At 49.3% G+C, this 18,913-nt stretch overlaps 2 protein-coding genes, 1 long non-coding RNA gene and 1 other non-coding gene across 5 annotated transcripts in view; 2 read left to right on the top strand and 2 right to left on the bottom strand.

Moving 5' to 3' along the window:
• The window catches only part of LOC129527566 (uncharacterized), a 131,392-nt gene that overhangs the window by 87,426 nt on the left and 25,053 nt on the right, over positions 1-18,913 (bottom strand). The window lies entirely within an intron of this gene.
• LOC115931159 (small nucleolar RNA U13) lies at positions 445-548 on the bottom strand. The gene has a single exon (XR_004067706.1). It is a non-coding gene; the product is annotated as a small nucleolar RNA U13 (small nucleolar RNA).
• Positions 12,426-12,925, top strand: PRM1 (protamine 1). Its single transcript, XM_004057202.5, has 2 exons — positions 12,426-12,639; positions 12,731-12,925. The coding sequence occupies exons 1-2, from the start codon at positions 12,528-12,530 to the stop codon at positions 12,772-12,774; spliced, it is 156 nt and encodes a 51-aa protein (XP_004057250.1). The 5' UTR covers positions 12,426-12,527; the 3' UTR covers positions 12,775-12,925.
• On the top strand, positions 17,281-18,043 carry PRM2 (protamine 2). 2 transcript variants are annotated; one of them, XM_019012608.4, is made up of 2 exons: positions 17,281-17,667; positions 17,786-18,043. In XM_019012608.4, exons 1-2 carry the CDS (start codon positions 17,397-17,399, stop codon positions 17,935-17,937), a joined length of 423 nt encoding a protein of 140 aa, XP_018868153.2. In that variant the 5' UTR covers positions 17,281-17,396; the 3' UTR covers positions 17,938-18,043. The 2 variants fall into 2 exon arrangements, with proteins under 2 accessions (XP_018868153.2, XP_018868152.2); XM_019012607.4 differs by having other exon boundaries at positions 17,284-17,667; positions 17,830-18,043.

Below are 18,913 nucleotides of genomic sequence, written 5' to 3'. Positions count from 1 at the left end.
CATCCTTGAACTCCTGGGCTGAAGCGATCCTCCCACCTCAGCCTCCCAAGTCCTCAGCTGGGACTGCAGGAGCATCACACCACACCTGGCATTTTTTGGTGGGGGGAGGAGGGTAGAGATGGGGTCTCACTATTTTGCCCAGGCTGGTCTCAAATTCCTAGCCTCAAGCAATCCTCCTGCCCTGGCCTTCCACAGCACTGGGATTACAGGCATGAGCCACCTTACCTGGCTGGCTTGCATTATCTTTCTATTTACTGACCCTGATCAACAGGATAGATTTATGCAAGCAGAATCAAGCAAAACTGCTCGGAGCAATACTACCCATGGAGATGTTGCTGAGATATGCGGTTAAGTGAACAAAAGTTGCAGAAGTGTGGTGTGATCCATTTATTCATCAAACAACTCCCTCCTCAGTCTCATCTATTTTTCTTTTTTTTTTTTTCACATCAGGCGGGTAACATGCCAACCTTGTAACAAGGTTTGAGGGAGGTGCATCTCACACACCCTCGTGAACACCAGACCATCGTGCTTGGGAGCCACAAAACCACCTCATCTGTCATTCTCTGTTGTTGCACATTCCCACCAGCAAACAATCCTGCTCTGCTGTCCCGCTAGAAACCAAACCCCAACTAAACCAAATATTCTCCCGGCCCAGTTATGCTGCCAGCCACATTCCCGTTTTTCTGTTCTCTTTGGCAGTGAAAGTCCTTGAAAGAGTGGCCAGTCCTGGCTCTCTCCAACTCGTCTCTTTGTGTTCCTTCTAAATCCCACCCCCAGGCTTGGCACGGTGGCTCACGCCTGTAATCCCAGCACTTTGGGAGGCCAAAGAAGGTGGATCACTGAGGTCAGGAGTTGGAGACCAGCCTGGCCAACATGGTGAAACCCTGTCTCTACTAAAAATATAAAAGTTAGCCAGGCGTGGTGGCAGGCGCCTGTAGTTGCAGCTACTCTGGAGGCTGAGGCAGGTGAATCACTTGAACCCGGCAGGCGGAGGTTGCAGTCAGCCAAGATTGCACCACTGCACTCCAGCCTGGGCGAAGAGCGAGACTCCATCTCAAATAATAATAATAATAATAATAATTAAAATTAAATAAATAAATCCCACTCCCACCAGGTTTGCCTGGCCCCCACTGCTACACACAAACTGTTCTTCTGAAGGTCACCAGTGACTGCCACATTGCCATGTCCATGGGTGACCTCTGAGTCGACCTCTGATGTCATTGACACAGCTGCTGCTTACCCCCTCCCCAGTGCCCTTTGTCCACCGGGCTTCCTGGACCCAGGTCTCTTGGTTCCTCCTACCTTCCTAGCTGCTCCTCCTCAGCTCCTGATTTTTTTTTTTTTTTTTTGGATACAGGGTCTTGCTCTGTCACCCAGGATGGAGTGCAGTGGCACGACCTCAGCTCACTGCAGCCTCAATCTCCTGGGCTCAAGTGATTCCCTGACTCAGCCTCCTGAGTAGCTGGGACTACAGTGTGCACCACCACACCTGGCTAATTTCTGTATTTTCTGTAGAGATGGGGTCTTGCCGTGTTGGCCAGGCTGGTCTCAAACTCTTGAGTTCTTGAATTTTTTTTTTTTTTTTTTTTTTGAGATGGAGTTTCACTCTGTCATCCAGGCTGGAGTTCAGTGCGTGATTTCAGCTCACTGCAACCTCTGCCTCCCGGGTTCAAGCGATTCTCATGCCTCAGCCTCCTGAGTAACTGGGACTACAGGTATGCACCACCATGCCTGGCTAATTTCTGTATTTTTAATAGAGACGGGGTTTCACCATGTTGGCCAGGCTGGTCTTGAACTCCTGACCTCAAGTGATCCACCCAAATCAGCTTCCCAAAGTGCTGGGATTACAGGCATGAGCCACTGCACCCAGCCAGCTCCTGACTTCTTAATGCTTGGTCCTGGGCACTCTCTTCCTCTCCATCATCCCCTTCGTGCTTGACGTAGGCAAAATAATGGCCCCAAAGATGCTCATGTGTGAATCCCTGGAACCTGTCAATAAGCTGCCTTACGTAGCAAAAGGGACTATCCAGATATGATTAAATGAAGGACCTTGAGATGGGGAGATTGTCCTGAATTACCCGGGTAGGTCCAGTGTAATCACAAGAAACCTCATAAGGGAAAGACAGAGGCAGGAGAGCCAGAGTCAGAGAGAGATTGGAAGAGGCTATACTGCTGGCTTTGAAGACAAGGGAAGGGGCCATGAGCCAAGGAGGAGGCCTCTAGAAACATGAGGAAAAACAAAAGGCGGAGAACAGATTCTCCCCCAGAGGCTCAGGAAAGGAATGTCATCCTGCTGGTACCTTGATTTTAGCGCCTTAAGACCACTTTGAAATTCTGACATGCAGAACTGTGAGATAATAGGACAGGCATAGCAGCTCATACCAGTAATCCTAGCACTTGGAGAGGCCGAGGCGGGAGGATCGCTTGAGGCTAGGAATTTGAGACCAGCCTAGGCAACACAGGGAGACCTCTCTCTACAAAAAGTAAGAAAAAAAGTAGCTGGACACGGAGCCAGGCTTCCATTCCAGCTACTCAAGGAGGCTGAGGAGGTAGGATCACTTGAGCCTAGGAAGTAAAGGGTGCAATGAGCCGTGATCATGCCACTGCATTCCAGCCTGGGTGACAGAGTTGGGGGCGAAAAACCATAATGAACTCGTGCTGTTTTAAGTTACAAAGTTTATAGTACTTTGTTACAGCAGCAGCAAAAACGAAATCAGTGATCCTGGCCAGTCTCCTGATTGTAAACACTGACAATGCCCAAATATATCACTTCCAGGCTAAATGTCACACTCAGATACTCAGCTGCCTACTTACTGGACACCTCTACTGAGATGTCTGAATTCTGGACCCTCCTCCCAAGCCTTCTCCATACATTAGAGTTGGTGGCAATGCTATCCTTTGAGGTGCTTGAGCCCAAAGTCTCGAAACCAGCCTTAACTCTTCTGTCCCTATCGCTCCCCTCATCCAGGCTGCTGGTGAGTCCTGCTGGCCCCATCTTTAACACACAACCAGATTCTGACCACTCCTCACCATCCTCCTCTACCACCCTGGTGTGAGCCTCCACAGCCTTGGGCCTATGTGACAGCAACAGCCTCCCTACCTCCACATCTGCCCCTACATTCTTCTCAGCACAGGAGCACAGGGGTCCTTAAGACAAAGAGTGTCACTCTTACGATCCCCATTTCATTTGGTGTAAAAGTCGAATCCTTAGGGAGGCTGACAAGGCCACCTATAATGTGGTGCCCCCCTCCCACCTCTGTGACTTCATCTTCTACCAACCCCCACCTCTCTCTGCTCCAGCCATGCTGGCCTTGCTGTTCCCTGGGCACAGCAGAAGGGCTGTGCATCCCCACCCCAGGGTCTTTGCACATGATGTTCCCCTTGCCTGGAGCACTCTTCCCTGATGTCCTCATGACTAACTGCCTCACTGCCTTCAAAATCTGCTTAAATGTCACCTTCTCAACAAGGCCTGCCCTGAGCACCCTGAATTGCCACTTGTCCCAGTTACCTCCATCAGGCCCAATGGTTCTCACTGTGCCCTACTTTTTCTGTTTTCCTTTCAATATACAGTATCATTTATCCATCTATCATTCTTATTGTTTTGCTCATCTCCTGCACTAGAACATAACTCCATGAGGGTGGGGATCTTTGTTTTGTTCATGGTGTTGAAAACAGTGCCCAGCATAGAGGGCATTCAATAAATAAATGAATGACTGGAAAGGTATCAGGGGTGAGGTGGGGTTTTTTGTTGTTGTTTTTTGTTTTGGTTGGGGGGACAGGGTCTAGCTCTGTCACCCAGGCTGGAGTGCAGTGGCATGATCATGGCTCACTGCAGCCTCAACTTCTCATATTAAGCAATCCTCTTGCCTCAGTCCCGAGTAGCTGGGACTACAAGCCTGCGCCACCATGCCCACCTAATTTTTGTATTTTTTGTAGAGATAGGGTTTCACCATGTTGCCCATGCTGGTCTCGAACTCCTGGGCTCAAGTGATCCTCCTGCTTGAGCCTCTCAAAGTGCTGGGACTACAGGTGTGAGGCACCATACCCAGCCTTTAGAAAGGTTAACAATTCTAAAGCCACCATACATGCAGAGTGAAAGGGAACAACTAAGTAAATGGATGGAGGATGGTAGGAGCCAGGCTTCCCACTGTTACAGATGAGCAAGGAGAGGTATTTAGAATGATCCATGTGATGACCATGGATTAGAGTTGGAGATGTTAGTATGAACAGGTTTAGCTAAAACAGTACCATAGATGGTTACATATAGAAATATAGATTTGTGTACATACAGGTTAGTACACACACAGATTTCCTTGCTCTGTCCGCTAAGACGGCCAAGAAGCAACAGCACCCTACAGCCCTGAGCACATCTTGCACCCTGATCTTGGTTTCTAATACCATTCACCAATGAAAGGAACCAGGGCTCCTTGTAGAAACAGCTGATTCTAGGTCTAAGACAGGAAACAGACAAGATGAGCCTGGAGCATCTTGTGGTGCCAGAAAGTTAAGGAAGTGCTCAAAATCTCACAGTGATGGAGTGTGTCACAGGGACATGGCAGACAACTGAAAGGCATCCAGTGGCCAATGCTGGAACAATTTGAGCAACAAAATAAAGTAGAATTGGATTACACCCAAAGTATACAGGATCCATGGATCCATACTGATATAAATGAATGAATAAATAAATGGAGAAGAGACAAATCTCCAGGGTAGAAAATTCCAATAAGTGATGAAGATGCCCTGCCCTGAAGGAGGTGGAGCTTAACTCCCCATTCCTTAGGCATGGGCTGCACAGAGTGACCCCCTTCCAAAGAGCACAGTATCAAATGCAGGGGAAAACAGTAGCTCTGCTGTAAAGAAACCTGACAGGCACTTCCTCAGCCAGGCATCAAGTTAGTCCTCCTGAGAGCACGTCCCCTCTGTAGGACATGAGGAGAAGGGCACTCACCTCCTGGCTCTTCCTCCCAGAACACATAACCCCAGTCTAATCATGAGAAAAGTATCAGTCAAATCCCAGTGGAAGCCAAGGACAGCGGCTCATGCCTGTAATCCCAACACTTTGGAGGCCGAGGTAGGCAGATCACAAAGTCAGGAGTCTGAGACCAGCCTGGCCAACATGGTGAAACCCCATCTCTACTAAAAATACAAAAATTAGCCAGGCATGGTGGTGCTTGCCTGTAATCTAAGCTACTCAGGAGGCTGAGGCAGGAGAATCATCTGAACCTGGGAGGGGGAGGTTGCAGTGAGCTGAGATCATGCCATTGCATTCTAGACTGGGCAACAGAGCGGGACTCCATTTCAAAAAAAAGAAAAAAATTCAATTGAGTGACACTCTACAAAATACCTGACCAAATCAACAACCTAATGATGCATCCTAAAGAACTAGAAAAGGGCAATGCAAATCCAAAATTAGTAGAAAAAAAGAAATAAAGATCAAAGCAGAAATTAATGAAATTGAAACAAAATAATACAAAAGATCAACGAAACAAAAAGTTGGTTTTTTGAAAAGATAAAATTGACAAACCTTTAGCCAGACTAACTAAGAAAAAAAGAGAGAAGACCTAAAGATATAAAATCAGAGATGAAAAAGGCTGGGCGCGGTGGCTCACGCCTGTAATCCCAGCGCTTTGGGAGGCCGAGGTGGGCAGATCACGAGGTCAGGAGATCGAGATCGTCCTGGCTAACACGGTGAAACCCCGTCTCTACTAAAAATACAAAAAATTAGCCGGGCGTGGTGGCGGGTGCCTGTAGTCCCAGCTACTCGGGAGGCTGAGGCAGGAGAATGGCATGAACCCGGGAGGCGGAGCTTGCAGTGAGCTGAGATCACGCCACTGCACTCCAGCCTGGGCTACAAAGCGAGACTCCGTCTCAAAAAAAAAAAAAAAAGGAAAAGAAAAAGAAGGCATTACAACAGATACTGCAGAAATTCAAAGCACCATTAGTGTGGCTAGTATGAGCAACTGTATGCCAATAAACTGGAAAATCTGGAGAAATGGATCAATTCATGGACACAGACAACCTACTAAAATTGAATCATGAAGAAATCCAAAATGTGAACAGACCAATAACAAGTAATGAGATCGAAGCCTTAATAAAAAGTCTCCCAGGAAAGAAAAGCCCAGAACCTGCTGGCTTTACTGCTGAATTCTACCAAACATCTAAAAAAACCCTACCAATCCTACTCAATCAAACTATTCCAAAAATAGAGGAAGAGGGAATATTCACAAAATATCTGACGAGTACTCCTTAAAATTGTCAGCGTGACCGGCTGGGTGCAGTGGCTCATGCCTGTAATCCCAGCACTTTGGGAGGCCGAGGCGAGTGGATCGCCTGAGGTCAGGAGTTCGAAACCAGCCTGGCCAACATGGAGAAACCCCAACTCTACTAAAAATACAAAATTAGCTGGGCGTGGTGGCGCATGCCTGTAATCCCAGCTACTGGGGAGGCTGACGTAGGAGAATCGCTTGAACCTGGGAGGCGGAGGTTGCAGTGGGCCAAGATTGTGCCACTGCACTGCAGCCTGGGCAACAAGAACAAAACTCCGTCTCAAACAAAACAAAACAAAACAACTGTCAGCATGATCAAAGACAGGAATGTCACAGCCCAGAGAAGCCTAAAGGGAGACGGGATCCTGGAACAGAAAAACATTGAGGAAAAACTAAGGCAATCTGAGGAAAGTATAGACTTTGGTTAATAATAATGCACCGCTACTGGTTAAAGAATTGTGAAATGCACTATCCTCACATAAGATGTTAATAGTAGCAGAAAGTGGGTATGGCACCCTGAACTGGATCTTGGAACAGAAAATGAGCATTAGTAGAAAAGCTGGTGAAATTCAAATAAAATCTAGAGCTTGCTTGGTAAGTACTAATGTGCCAAAGTTGGTGTTTTAATTGTGACAAATATGCCCCAGTGATGTAAAATGTTAACAATGGGGGAGACTGGGAGACTGGGTGAGAGGTATATGGAAATCCCCTTACTAACTCTGCAACTTTTTTTTTTTTTTCCTTTTGAGACAGAGTCTCGCTCTGTCGCCCAGGCTGGAGTGCAGTGGCGCGATCTCCGCTCACTGCAAGCTCCGCCTCCCGGGTTCACGCCATTCTCCCGCCTCAGCCTCCCGAGTAGCTGGGACTACAGGCGCCCGCCACCGCGCCTGGCTAATTTTTTGTATTTTTAGTAGAGACGGGGTTTAACCGTGGTCTCGATCTCCTGATCTCGTGATCCGCCTGCCTCGGCCTCCCAAAGTGCTGGGATTACAGGTGTGAGCCACCACGCCCGGCCTCTTTTCTTTTCTTTTTTTGAGACAGGGTCTTACTCTGTTGCCCAGGCTGGAATGCAGTGACGGGATGACGGCTCACTGCAGCCTCAGCCTCCCTGGGCTCAGGTGGTCCTCCCACTTGGCATAGCTGGAACTACAGGTGCATATCACCATATCCAGCTAATTTTTGTACAATTTGTAGAGAGGGAATTTCACCATGTTGCCCGAGCTGGTCTTGAACTCCTGGGCTCAAGCGACCCACCCACCTTGGCCTCCTAAAGTGCTAGGATTACAGACATTCTTTTCTTTCTGTTCATGGAAATAACTCATTCAACATACCCTTACAGTGAAAAATCCCCCCAAAATACAGAAATGAATAAGGTAGAAAGTGAAGCCTTCCATTATTCCACCTCCCACTGTCAGGTCAATGTATCACATTCTAGACTTTTTCCTCTGTGTATGTGAGTGTTAATTTCTAATCTTTTTACAAACATGGGATGACACCCTACATTTTAGCAACTCACTCAGTTTCGATATAGCATAGACCTCCTTCCATATCAGTCCACATCACATCACTCTCCAGGGTTCTGAATGCCTGTGAGCTATTCCACAACATGGGTGAAACAACTGATTTACCATTTCCTTAAGATGAACATTAAGCGATTTCTAATTTTCCCCACAAACAATGCTTTAATGAACACCCTCCATCTCACACCTGTATGAACACGCAGGAGAATTTCTTCGGGATAAATCCCTGACTATGGAATTGTGGCTATGATGGCACATTTAAAACACTGTCATCTTACTGCTAAATTATCCTATCATTATTCTGGGAATGAACTGCCTGCATTCACCCCTCCCAGTGGCACAGCAGGGCACCCATCCCCTACCCCTGCCTTCCTCCTTTGGTGATGTCTCTCCTTCAACAGGGTGGGGGTGAGAGGCCACTGTGACAACACAGATGTGGGGGTCGCCAGAGGGACAAGCCATGTGGCTGCCCAATTAGGACCTCAGGGAACAGTATTGGATGTCCCCTTATGAGACTCAGCGTGTGTTTAACTGGCAGGAGTCTTGGTGATTTCTAATCGCCAGTGCCAAGGACCATACCCAACAGAAGTGGGGTGGCTGGCAGGGAGAGGCTAAACGTCATTTTAAAAATCATGATAACACAATTTTAGATTTGGAAAAAGCCAAGAAAAGAATCCTATCATACAAAGCATCCATTTGCTATTCACTTATTCATTCAACAAATATTTCAGTTCCTTTCAGTTCAGGTTATTCTCAGTATTAGGATTGTCACACTGAACAAAAGAAAGTCTCACTGAACTTCCATCCCACTTGGGGAGACAAATTATAAACACAGTATCAGTGAGTGGCAAGTACTGTATTAGAATAACAGCCAGCTGCTGTGACAAACCCAAAATTTCAGATGACCACTGAAGGCTTCAAGACCCCAGACGAGGCCAAATGTCCCCACCGCCTAGCTCCAGGGCATCCTCTTCCCAGAACTTAGAACTAATCTCTGTGGCTGGGCAAAGTGGCTCATGTCTGTAATCCCAGCAAGTGATTCTCCTGCCTCAGCCTCCTGAGTAGATGGGATTACAGGCGAGTGCCACCATCCCAGCTAATTTTTGTCTTTTTAGTAGAGACACGGTAACTCACATGGTCTCAGAGGAACCTGATGAGATATCGAAGATTGATAGTCACCCTGGACTGGGTGTGGTGGCTCACGCCTGTAATCCTAGCACTTTGGTAGGCTGAGGTGGGTGGATCACTTGAGGTCAAGAGTTTGAGACCAGCCTGGCCAAAATGGTGAAACCCTGTCTCTACTAAAAATACAAAAATTAGCCACGCGTGGTGACATATGCCTATAATCCCAGCTACTCAGGAGGCTGAGGCAGGAGAATCGCTTGAACCTGGGAGGCAGAGGTTGCAGTGAGCCAAGATGGTGTCATTGCACTCCAGCCTGGGCAACAATAGCAAAACTCCATCTAAAAAACAAACAAACAAACAAAAAAACCAAACAAACAAAAAAAGTATTAAGTGTTAGAGGATTGGGGGTAACAATTTTACCTCAATCTAGATCTGAATCAATTAATGAAAAGTTACTGCTAACCTACTATGTGCTACTGTATCCCTCTTAGTGACAGTAGACTTTAGCTTCAAATTCATGGTTTCCCCACCTTGCTGGGGTCAGGGGTGGGCTCCATCCCTTTGGGGAAGAGAGTACTAACTGTCTACCTGGTATCCATCAGCCCCTTCTCCTTTCTAGGAGCCCTGCTTTACCCCAGGGGGCAGTGTGCTTTTGCAGGGAGGCCAGTGATCAGAAGGGGAAGTTGCTGGACAGGGCATCTGGGAAAGCTCTTTATACCATGAGGATTCCATTGAGGCTGCTGTGAGCTATGATTGTGCCACTGCACTCCGGCCTAGGCAAAAGAGCTAGACCTTGTCTCTAAAAAAGAGACAAGAACTCCCTTTGCCACCCCTCCTCTTTCTCCTTCCTGCTTGCACGGTGGATATGGGTGGGACTCCAGCAGGGCCAAGTTTAGCCCTTAGTGTGCCTTTGTTCAAATTTGGAAAAGACTTCTGCTGTGAGCAGGCAAATTAGGAAAAAGACAGCTCCGATGGGCTGAAACATTCCCTGTGGGTACAGGGCCTGGAGTGGCAAGTAGACCACAGGCTGGATTTCAGTCCCTACTCAATCCCTTTGGCAGGGAGCTTGGAGCAGGACACAAACTGCACAACCATCCCTGGCAGCCCTGATCTTGGACTATGAGGCAACTTTGAGGATGGAAAGCACTTGCTGAAGGCAGAGCTAAAAGACAAAAGCCTGGACCCTTGAAAAGGATGGAGCCTCACACCAGCCCTGGCTGACCTCCCTGGGTTTTCTTTTGTTCTTTTTAAAAAAATTTAATAATCTATTTTGAAATAATTTCAAAATTTCAGAAAACTTGCAAGAACCCCTGACAAACACCTCCCCTTTACACAGATTGGCCAATTTTTTTTTTTTTAAAAATCTTTTTTATTTTTTTTTTATTTTTGTAGAGATGGGCTCTATGTTGCCGAGGCTGGTCTCGAACTCCTGGGCACAGCCGATCTTTCCAAAGAGCTGGATTACAGGTGTGAGCCACCGCGCCTGGCATGGCCAGTTGTGAATGTTCTGTCACATCTGTTCAGCTCCCCGCCCCCCATCTCTGTCTCCTCTCTCTCCCTTCTTCTCCCTCTTTCTGTATGGGTAAATCCTTGAGAGTAGTTGGCAAACATATGTCATCACCCCTAAATCCTCCAGCATGTGTATCCCCCAAACAGGGACAATCTAATGACCCCCGAAATCACCTCTGACTCCTTAAGAAAAACATAAAACTTCCACCCAACTCACTCATTTCGGTTTTCTGTTTAAGTAGCCAAACCAATTCTAACTGCTCCCCTCTTTACCCTTAAAATCCATGGGGCTGTGGAAAAGACCACACCATGCCCAGTGCCCCGCACCATGCTCTGCTCCAATCCCTCACACCTGTTAGCACCTTTTGGCCTCACAGCTTTTCGTGTTTGCAATTGACCTGAAAGTCAGGTAACATAAAATTCATCATTTTAAAGTGTGTAATTCAAGGCCAGGTGTGGTGGCTCATGCCTGTAATCCCAGCACTTTGGGAGGCTGAGGCGGGCAGATCACTTGAGGTCAGGAGTTCGAGACCAGCCTGACCAACATGGTGAAATCCCATCTCTACTAAAAATACAAAAATTGGCCAGGTGTGGTGGCAGGTGTCTGTAATCCCAGCTACTTGGGAGGCTGAGGCAGGAGAATCGCTTGAAGCAGGAGGCGGAGTTTGCAGTGAGCCAAGATTGCGCCGCTGCACTCCAGCCTGAGCGACAGAGCGACACCCTGTCATTCGTTCATTCAAAATTAAATAAATAAATAAAGTGTGTAATTCAGTGGCATTTAGTACAGTTACAATGTTGTGTAACCACCGCCTCTATCAAGTTCCAAAGCATCAGCCCACAAGGAAGCACCCCACCCATGGCACAGCTGCTCCCTGCTCCACCCGCCCTGGTCACCCCGATCACTTTCTGTCTCCACGGATCCCCTGCTGCCTGGCCCTGCATAGAAACAGAACTGCACATCCTGCACCGCCTCAGAACAGTTGCAGGAGCAGCTCTTTCTTCCCAGGTGCTCCTCCCTCCTCTTACTATAGCATCCTTTAGGGTTCACTTCGCCAGCACCCCTTTGGGGCTCTCCCTAGAGCCTCACCTGAGGTCAAGTTCTCCCAGCACATATCCTCAGAAACCCGAGGTTTCCATTATCAGCATTTGTCACTATTACAATTATTCTTCAGGGCTATTTCATTCATGCTTTCTGTAGTTAGATTATAAAGTCTATTAGGGGCAGGGTGTGGTGGCTCATATCTGTAATCCCAGTGCTTTGGGAGGCAGAGGCAGGAGGTTTGCTCGAGGTCAGGAGTTTGAGACCAGCCTGGGCAACATAGGGAAAGCCCGTCTCTACAAATAATAATAATGGCCAGGCACGGTGGCTCATGCCTGTAATCCCAGCACTTTGGGAGGCTGAGATGGGCAGATCACTTGAGGTCAGGAGTTCGAGACCAAGCCTGGCCAACATGGCGAAACCCCTTCTCTACTAAAAATACAAAAATTAGTTGAGTGTGGTGGTGCATGTCTGTAGTCCCAACTACTCGGGAGGCTGCGGCCAGAGGTTTGCTTGAACCCAGGAGGCAGAGGTTGCAGTGAGCCAAGATTGTGCTACCGCACTCCAGCCTGGGTGACAGAATGAGACTCTGTCTCAAAAAAATAAACAAAATACATAAGTAATTAAAAAAATAAAAAATAAAAAATACTTCTTAACAAGGGCATGTCTGTCTTGTTTATCACTATATACCAGGGCCTAGGCCAAAATCCGGCATGGAACAGGCCAAAGTATTAACAGTAATATTTTGTTAATTGAATAACTAGATGATTGCTCCCACGGAGGAGTCATCTTGTATCGCCCCAGCTGTGACATAGGCAGCCCCTACACTCAGGGGCCTGCCCACCCCTCACATGCCCATATATGGACATGATGCAGGCCACCTGGCCATGGTTTGTGAGGTCCCAGCCCCTTTGCCCTCACAATGACCAACGGCCCCCTGGCATCTATAAGAGGCCGCAGAGCTGGCCCCTGACTCACAGCCCACAGAGTTCCACCTGCTCACAGGTTGGCTGGCTTAGCCAAGGTGGTGCCCTGCTCTGAGCATTCAGGCCAAGCCCATCCTGCACCATGGCCAGGTACAGATGCTGTCGCAGCCAGAGCCGGAGCAGATGTTACCGCCAGAGACAAACAAGTCGCAGACGAAGGAGGCGGAGCTGCCAGACACAGAGGAGAGCCATGAGTAAGTGGGCCCAGCTGAGGGTGGGCTGGGGCTGGGGCTGGGAGCTCTCAGGGCCCAGCCTTCCTCTCACCACTTTTCTTGGTCTCACCAGGGTGCTGTCGCCGCAGGAACAGACTGAGACGTAGAAAACACTAATTGCACAGAATGGCACATCCACCAAACTCCTGCCTGAGAATGTTACCAGACTTCAAGATCCTCTTGCCACATCTTGAAAATGCCACCATCCAATAAAAATCAGGAGCCTGCTAAGGAACAATGCCTCCTGTCAATAAATGTTGAAAAGTCATCCCACTCTTGTCTCCTTGTTCTTGAGAGGGGAGGCTCAGTGGGGAGGAGGGCTCGGGGATGAGCAGAGGGGGAGAGGGCCTGGGCATGCAACGGGAGAAAGATGTCGGTGGGGGGGACATGAAAGACAGTTGTCACGCTGGGTTTTGTTCCAAACTCTTTTTTTTTTTTTTTTTTTTTTTTTTTGAGACGGAGTCTCGCTCCGTCGTCCAGGTTGGAGTGCAGTGGCGCGATCTCGGCTCACTGCAAGCTCCACCTCCCAGGTTCACTCCATTCTCCTGCCTCAGCCTCCCGAGTAGCTGGGACTACAGGTGCCCGCCACCACACCTGGCTAATTTTTTGTATTTTTAGTAGAGACGGGGTTTCACTGTTAGCCAGGATGGTCTCGATCTCCTGACCTCATGATCCACCTGCCTCGGCCTCCCAAAGTTCTGGGATTACAGGCATGAGCCACTGCGCCTGGCCATTGTTCCAAACTCTTAGTAGTACCAACAAGTCACAACCCAAACCTGCCTCCCTAAGATACAACCAGAACCAGTCTCCCCAAGTCACAACCAGAATCTGCCTCCCAAACCCTCTTAACAGATCCCTACCCAGTGGGGTGCTGTAGCCAGGTCTCTCTAGTTTGAGGACCCACTGTGTACATTTCCCCCCTCTGCTTGGTGACCTCATCTTGGCAGCTTGAAATGGACCATCGAGTATTTACAGAACTCAGCAAATGCTACAAATCTGGGTTCCCTCCATCCCAGGAACCCCAAAGCCAGTTAAACATTTACCACCTGGAGCTCAAGATTGAACCAGCTCATCCCATCTGACCTGTCCCCTAGCTGCCCACCCAGGTTTATTTCAGCCCAAAGCTGAAATTTCCACTCTTCAACAAAGGAACTCTTAGGTTATAACTTAAATAGATTAAGCCAGTCACCGTCAGGAAAATTAAATTCAAAACTGCTTATTCCTCACTCTGTGCCAGAAGTTTTCATCCCCATTTGGGTACAGAGATAACTTGTCCAGGTAGCAGCGGAGCTGAACTTTTCACATTTAATCAAGCACCATTAAGGAAGTCTCTTATCTGCCATCCTGTAAACTCAAACATTTTTGTTAACCACCGGTTTCTTTACTCTTTGGGGCACGGTTTCACAATGTTATGTCCACCGAAGAAACAAAGGTTAACTTGTCCATCTGGTCGGATCTAAGTCCACACTCAAGCTGCTTGATATACCACCTATACTAAAATTTCTAAGGCAAGAGTTTAAGACCCCAGTGAGATTTGGGGAAGGACACAAGAAGTCCTACTGGGCACTGGTCTACTTGGCTCACTCACAGCCTAAGAAAGCCCACCTCTCCGATTCCTTGACCCAGGCCCTGGGTCGCAGTCATTTCCTGATGGTAGAGCAAACCCAGAGCATTTTGGCAGAGACCAGAGGCTCTGAGACCCAGTTCCCTGAAGTGACAGGGCCCACCAAACACCTCAGAAATGTCACAGTATGACTTCTGTTTATGGGACACCAACTGTGTGCCTGGTATTCTGCATACATCACTTCCTTTTTTTTTTTTGAGACAAGGTCTCTTTCTGTCACCCAGGCTAGAATAGAGTGCAGTAGCGCAAACACAGTTCACTGCAGCCTCAATCTCCTGAGCTCAAGTGATTTCCTTACCTCAGCCTCCTGGCCTCCTGAGTAGCTGGGACCACAGACATGCACCACCATGCCTGGCTAATTTTTCTAATTTTTTTGTAGAGACGAGGTCTCACTATGTTGCCCAGGCTGGTCTCAAACTCCTGGGCTCAAGCGATTCTCCTGCCTTGGCCTCCCAGAGTGCTGTGATTACAGGCATGAGCCGCTGCACTCACCTACGGTGGGTATCAACAACCATGTTCTTTCAAGTGAGCACATGAGAGTTCAGTGCTAGCCCTGGCACTACCATGACCCTGATCACTTTAGCAATGACTCCCCATAACACACTTGGATCATGACAGCAGCTTGGCTGGACAGGCAGACCCCTGGGTGTGCCTTTTTTTTTCTCTTTTTTTTGAGATAAGGGTCTTGCTCTGTCACCCAGGCTGGAGTGCAGTGGTGTGAACGTGGCTCACTGCAGCCTTGATCTCCTGTGCTCAAGCAATCCTCCCATCTCAGCCTCCTGAGTAGCAGGAACTACAGGCACATGCCACCATGGACCCAGCCTATTTTTTTTATTTTTTGTAGACAGAGCCCTCACTATGTTGCCCAGGGTGGTCTCAAACTCCTGGGCTCAAGTGATCTTCCCACCTCGGCCTCTCAAAGTGCTGGGATTACAGGTGTGAGCCACCACACCCAGCCCCTTCCTATTTTTATTTTATTTTATTTTATTTTTTTAGACGAAGTTTCGCCCTTGTTGCCGAGGCTGGAGCGCAATGGTGCCATCTCAGCTCACTGCAACCTCTGCCTCCTGGGTTCAAGCAATTCTCCTGCCTCAGCCTCCTGAGTAGCTGGGATTACAGGTGCCCGCCACCACTCCCGGCTAATTTTTGTATATTTAGTAGAGACAGGGTTTCACCATGTTGACTAGGCTGGTCTTGAACTTCTGACCTCAGGTGATCCACCTGCCTCAGCCTCCCAAAGTGCTAGGATTACAGGTGTGAGCCACCGAACCCTGCCCCGCCCCTTCTTATTTTCATCTGCAAGCTTTGGCCATGGAGATTTGGCTTAGCGGGACGTAGGGTAAGGCCTCAGCATTCATATTTTTAACACACGCCCTCGAAGAGCTTGAGGGCCATCATAAAGGACCTTCTTATCCCTAAAGAGAGGCAGCATAGAAACACCAAGGGCATGGCAATATCACCCATCACCTCCTGTAAGGATCTGAAGATTAAGCCTCCTGAATTTGTTTCCTATTGCCACTGTGACAGATCGTCACAAATTTTGTAGCTTTAAACAACATAAATGTATTATCTTACAGGTCGGCAGGTCAGAATTCTGAAAGAAGTCTCATGGGGCTAAAATCAAGGGGTCAGCAGGGCTGTGTTCCTCCTGGATGCACGAGGGGAGGATAACCCATTTCTTTGTCCATCCCAGCTTCTAGAGGCCGCCTGCATCCCTTGGCTTAAAGCCTCTCCCTCCATCTTCAAAGCCAGCAGTGTGGTGTCTCCCAATTTCTCTTCCTGTGAGCCTCCTGCCTCCCTATTCTCTCTTCTAAGGGCCCTCGTGACCGCACTGGGCCAACCCAGATCATCTGGGATGATCTCTGCATCTTCAAGTCCTTAAATTTGTGTATCTGCCACATTCCCACATTCTCCCTGCCCTCCATGAAAGGGAAACTGGTTTTGCAGTTTCTGTGATTCTGATCCTGGACTTTAATGGGATCATCAAAGTTCAATGAGAAGCCCCAGCAAGGCCGAGCGGGAGGGGAGAAGATGAATATTTTAGAGGCGGAGAGGGGAGCATTCCCTGGGCTAGGGAGTAGATGGAGAGCCAAGGGTATGACTAAAACCAGGCTGTCTCCGTCTGAATGCTGGCCCGGCCTGGCCTTCTCAGCAGAGTGGCCTTGAGCAACTCAACTTCTCCATGCCTGTTTGCCCCACAGAAAATGGGGATTGTAAGAGTGAGGAATGCAAGGGTGGTGGCTCACACCTGTAATCCCAGCACTCTGGGAGGCCGACATGGGAGGCTCACTGAGGTCAGGAGTGTGAGACCAGCCAGGGCAACATGGTGAAACCCTATCTATCTCCACAAAAAATACAAAAAATTAGCTGGGAGTGGCAGCACACGCCTATAGTCCCAGCTACTCGGGAGGCTGAGGTGGGAGGATCATCTGAGCTGGAGGGGTAGAGGCTGCTATGATCCATGACTACACAACTGCACTCCAGCCTGGGCGACAGACAGTGCCTCAAAACAAAAAGAGAGAGAGAGAGAGAGAGAGAATGAGTGAATGTATGAGAAATAAATGAATCAATGCCTGGCACATAGGAGCTATTAGGGAACTGTTTGCTGCTGTTGCCATCTTAACAGTAAGCTGTGTGCACAGAGATCCAAGCACGGAAGTTCCTTCCACATGGTGGCTGAGGTATAGCAGTGAGTTGGCAAGGAAGCTTCCAAATGACAATGTGCGTGCCCACCGGCTTGGGGAGATGAGGGCTTGGATTAGGCAATAAAACACCTGCCATCTGTATGGTTCCGCTACTGCAAGAGACAGAGGACATGCTTTACAGGCAAGGCAAGGGGGTCTCTTGCCCTTCCAGCCCTGCAGCTTGGGTGCCAGGGCCCTGCTAGTTGTGACCCCTGGCCCTGTGCTGCCCTCACAGAGGAGGCTGGGCAGGGTGGGGACGGGGCGGGGCCGCAGAGTCATAGTGGGCGCCCCCTTTATATACAAGCTCCCGGGGAGCCTTGCAGACCAGACCAACAGTAACACCAAGGGCAGGTGGGCAGGCCTCCGCCCTCCTCCCCTACCCCAGCACCCACTGCAGCCACAGCCCAGGAGCCACCAGATCTCCCAGCACCATGGTCCGATGCCGCGTGAGGAGCCCGAGCGAACGCTCGCACGAGGTGTACAGGCAGCAGTTGCATGGGCAAGAGCAAGGACACCACGGCCAAGAGGAGCAAGGGCTGAGCCCGGAGCACGTCGAGGTCTACGAGAGGACCCACGGCCATTCTCACTATAGGCGCAGACACTGCTCTCAAAGGAGGCTGCGCCGGATCCACAGACAGCAGCATCGCTCCTGCAGAAGGCGCAAAAGACGCTCCTGCAGGCACCGGAGGAGGCATCGCAAAGGTCTGCCTGCGCCCCCGCCTTGCCCTGCGTGTCCCTGACCACCCCAGGCACAGGAGGGAGGCAGGGACCCACCCCACCTGACAAAAGCTCCAGCCCCCTAACCCCCGTCCCCACCCAGAGTCCCTAGGTGCCCCCCTCAACCAGAACTTTCTTTCCCAAAAGGCTGCAGAACCAGGAGGAGAACATGCAGAAGGCACTAAGCTTCCTGGGCCCCTCACCCCCAGCTGGAAATTAAGAAAAAGTCGCCCGAAACACCAAGTGAGGCCATAGCAACTCCCCTACATCAAATGCTCAAGCCCTGAGTTGCCGCCGAGAAGCCCACAAGATCTGAGTGAAATGAGCAAAAGTCACCTGCCCAATAAAGCTTGACAAGACACTCGCTGGCCTGTCGGCTTTTCTTTGCACGGATCACACAAACCTGGCTTCCCTCATGCCCAGGGCGGGTAGAGGCTTCTCTGCAGCCCTTCCTCAGAGGCAGGTAGGGCGGGAGCTCTGATGCTCTCAGGACACCTAGGAGAGGGTTACTGTGCCTGGGAGGCCACCCTATGATGCTGTCCTGTCTATTGTGCATCCTTCCATGGTGTCAAAGGCCACATTAGTCTGTCTGGATCCCCCTCCAGTGAGGAACCTGATCCTACCTCATGAAAGGAGAAAATGGTTAGAACAGATCGAGTCCTAATTAAGTCACAAAGATGTCAAGGCACCTTGTGGCCATATTTAAAGGCCTACTGTGTGCCACAGTTTAAAAACACAACCCATCTTGAGTGTTGGGTGGTTGGAAGTGTAAACGGTGGGGGCAGAGGTGGGGGCACTGCTCAGTGCAGGCCACAGCTTCGAGGTGGGAAACAGGTCTGGCATGCTCCAGCAACAACTTGGTCAGCACAGAGAGGGCAAAAGGCAAGGAGTAGATGAATGCAGAGTAATGGGCTGCGCTGTGTGAGGCCTGTGCTGGCTGAAGCCTCTGGAGACCCAGGCAGAATACGATCCTTGTTGCCTGCTCTCCTCGGCCTGTGGCTGCATCACTCCTACCTCCTGTCTGAAATCAAGGACCCTTGTGATTGCACTGAGGGACTTTCTGGACAACCCAGGATAACCTCCCCATCTCACAATCCTTACATCATAGATTCCAGGATCAGGAAGGGGGCATTTCGGAGAGGTATTTAGCCAACCATAGCCACTGAGGACTGGGGGGATAAGACTGGCAAGATCCAATCCATATGTTGGAATATGGATTCCTGGTGCTCAG

The sequence above is a fragment of the Gorilla gorilla genome, chromosome 18, assembly GCF_029281585.2.
Source record: "Gorilla gorilla gorilla isolate KB3781 chromosome 18, NHGRI_mGorGor1-v2.1_pri, whole genome shotgun sequence".
Taxonomy (NCBI): Eukaryota; Metazoa; Chordata; class Mammalia; order Primates; family Hominidae; genus Gorilla; species Gorilla gorilla.
The sequence above is the reverse complement of the archived record's forward strand: the minus strand, read 5'-3'. Positions and strand labels throughout refer to the sequence as shown.

Excerpts from the sequence above, each read along its gene's own strand:
- PRM2 (XM_019012608.4), top strand. The coding sequence starts at position 17,397 with ATGGTCCGATGCCGCGTGAGGAGCCCGAGCGAACGCTCGCACGAGGTG. Across the intron at positions 17,668-17,785 it reads CCGGAGGAGGCATCGCAAAG|AGTCCCTAGGTGCCCCCCTC; the intron begins GTCTGCCTGCGC and ends GTCCCCACCCAG.
- PRM1 (XM_004057202.5), top strand. The coding sequence starts at position 12,528 with ATGGCCAGGTACAGATGCTGTCGCAGCCAGAGCCGGAGCAGATGTTAC. Across the intron at positions 12,640-12,730 it reads GACACAGAGGAGAGCCATGA|GGTGCTGTCGCCGCAGGAAC; the intron begins GTAAGTGGGCCC and ends TGGTCTCACCAG.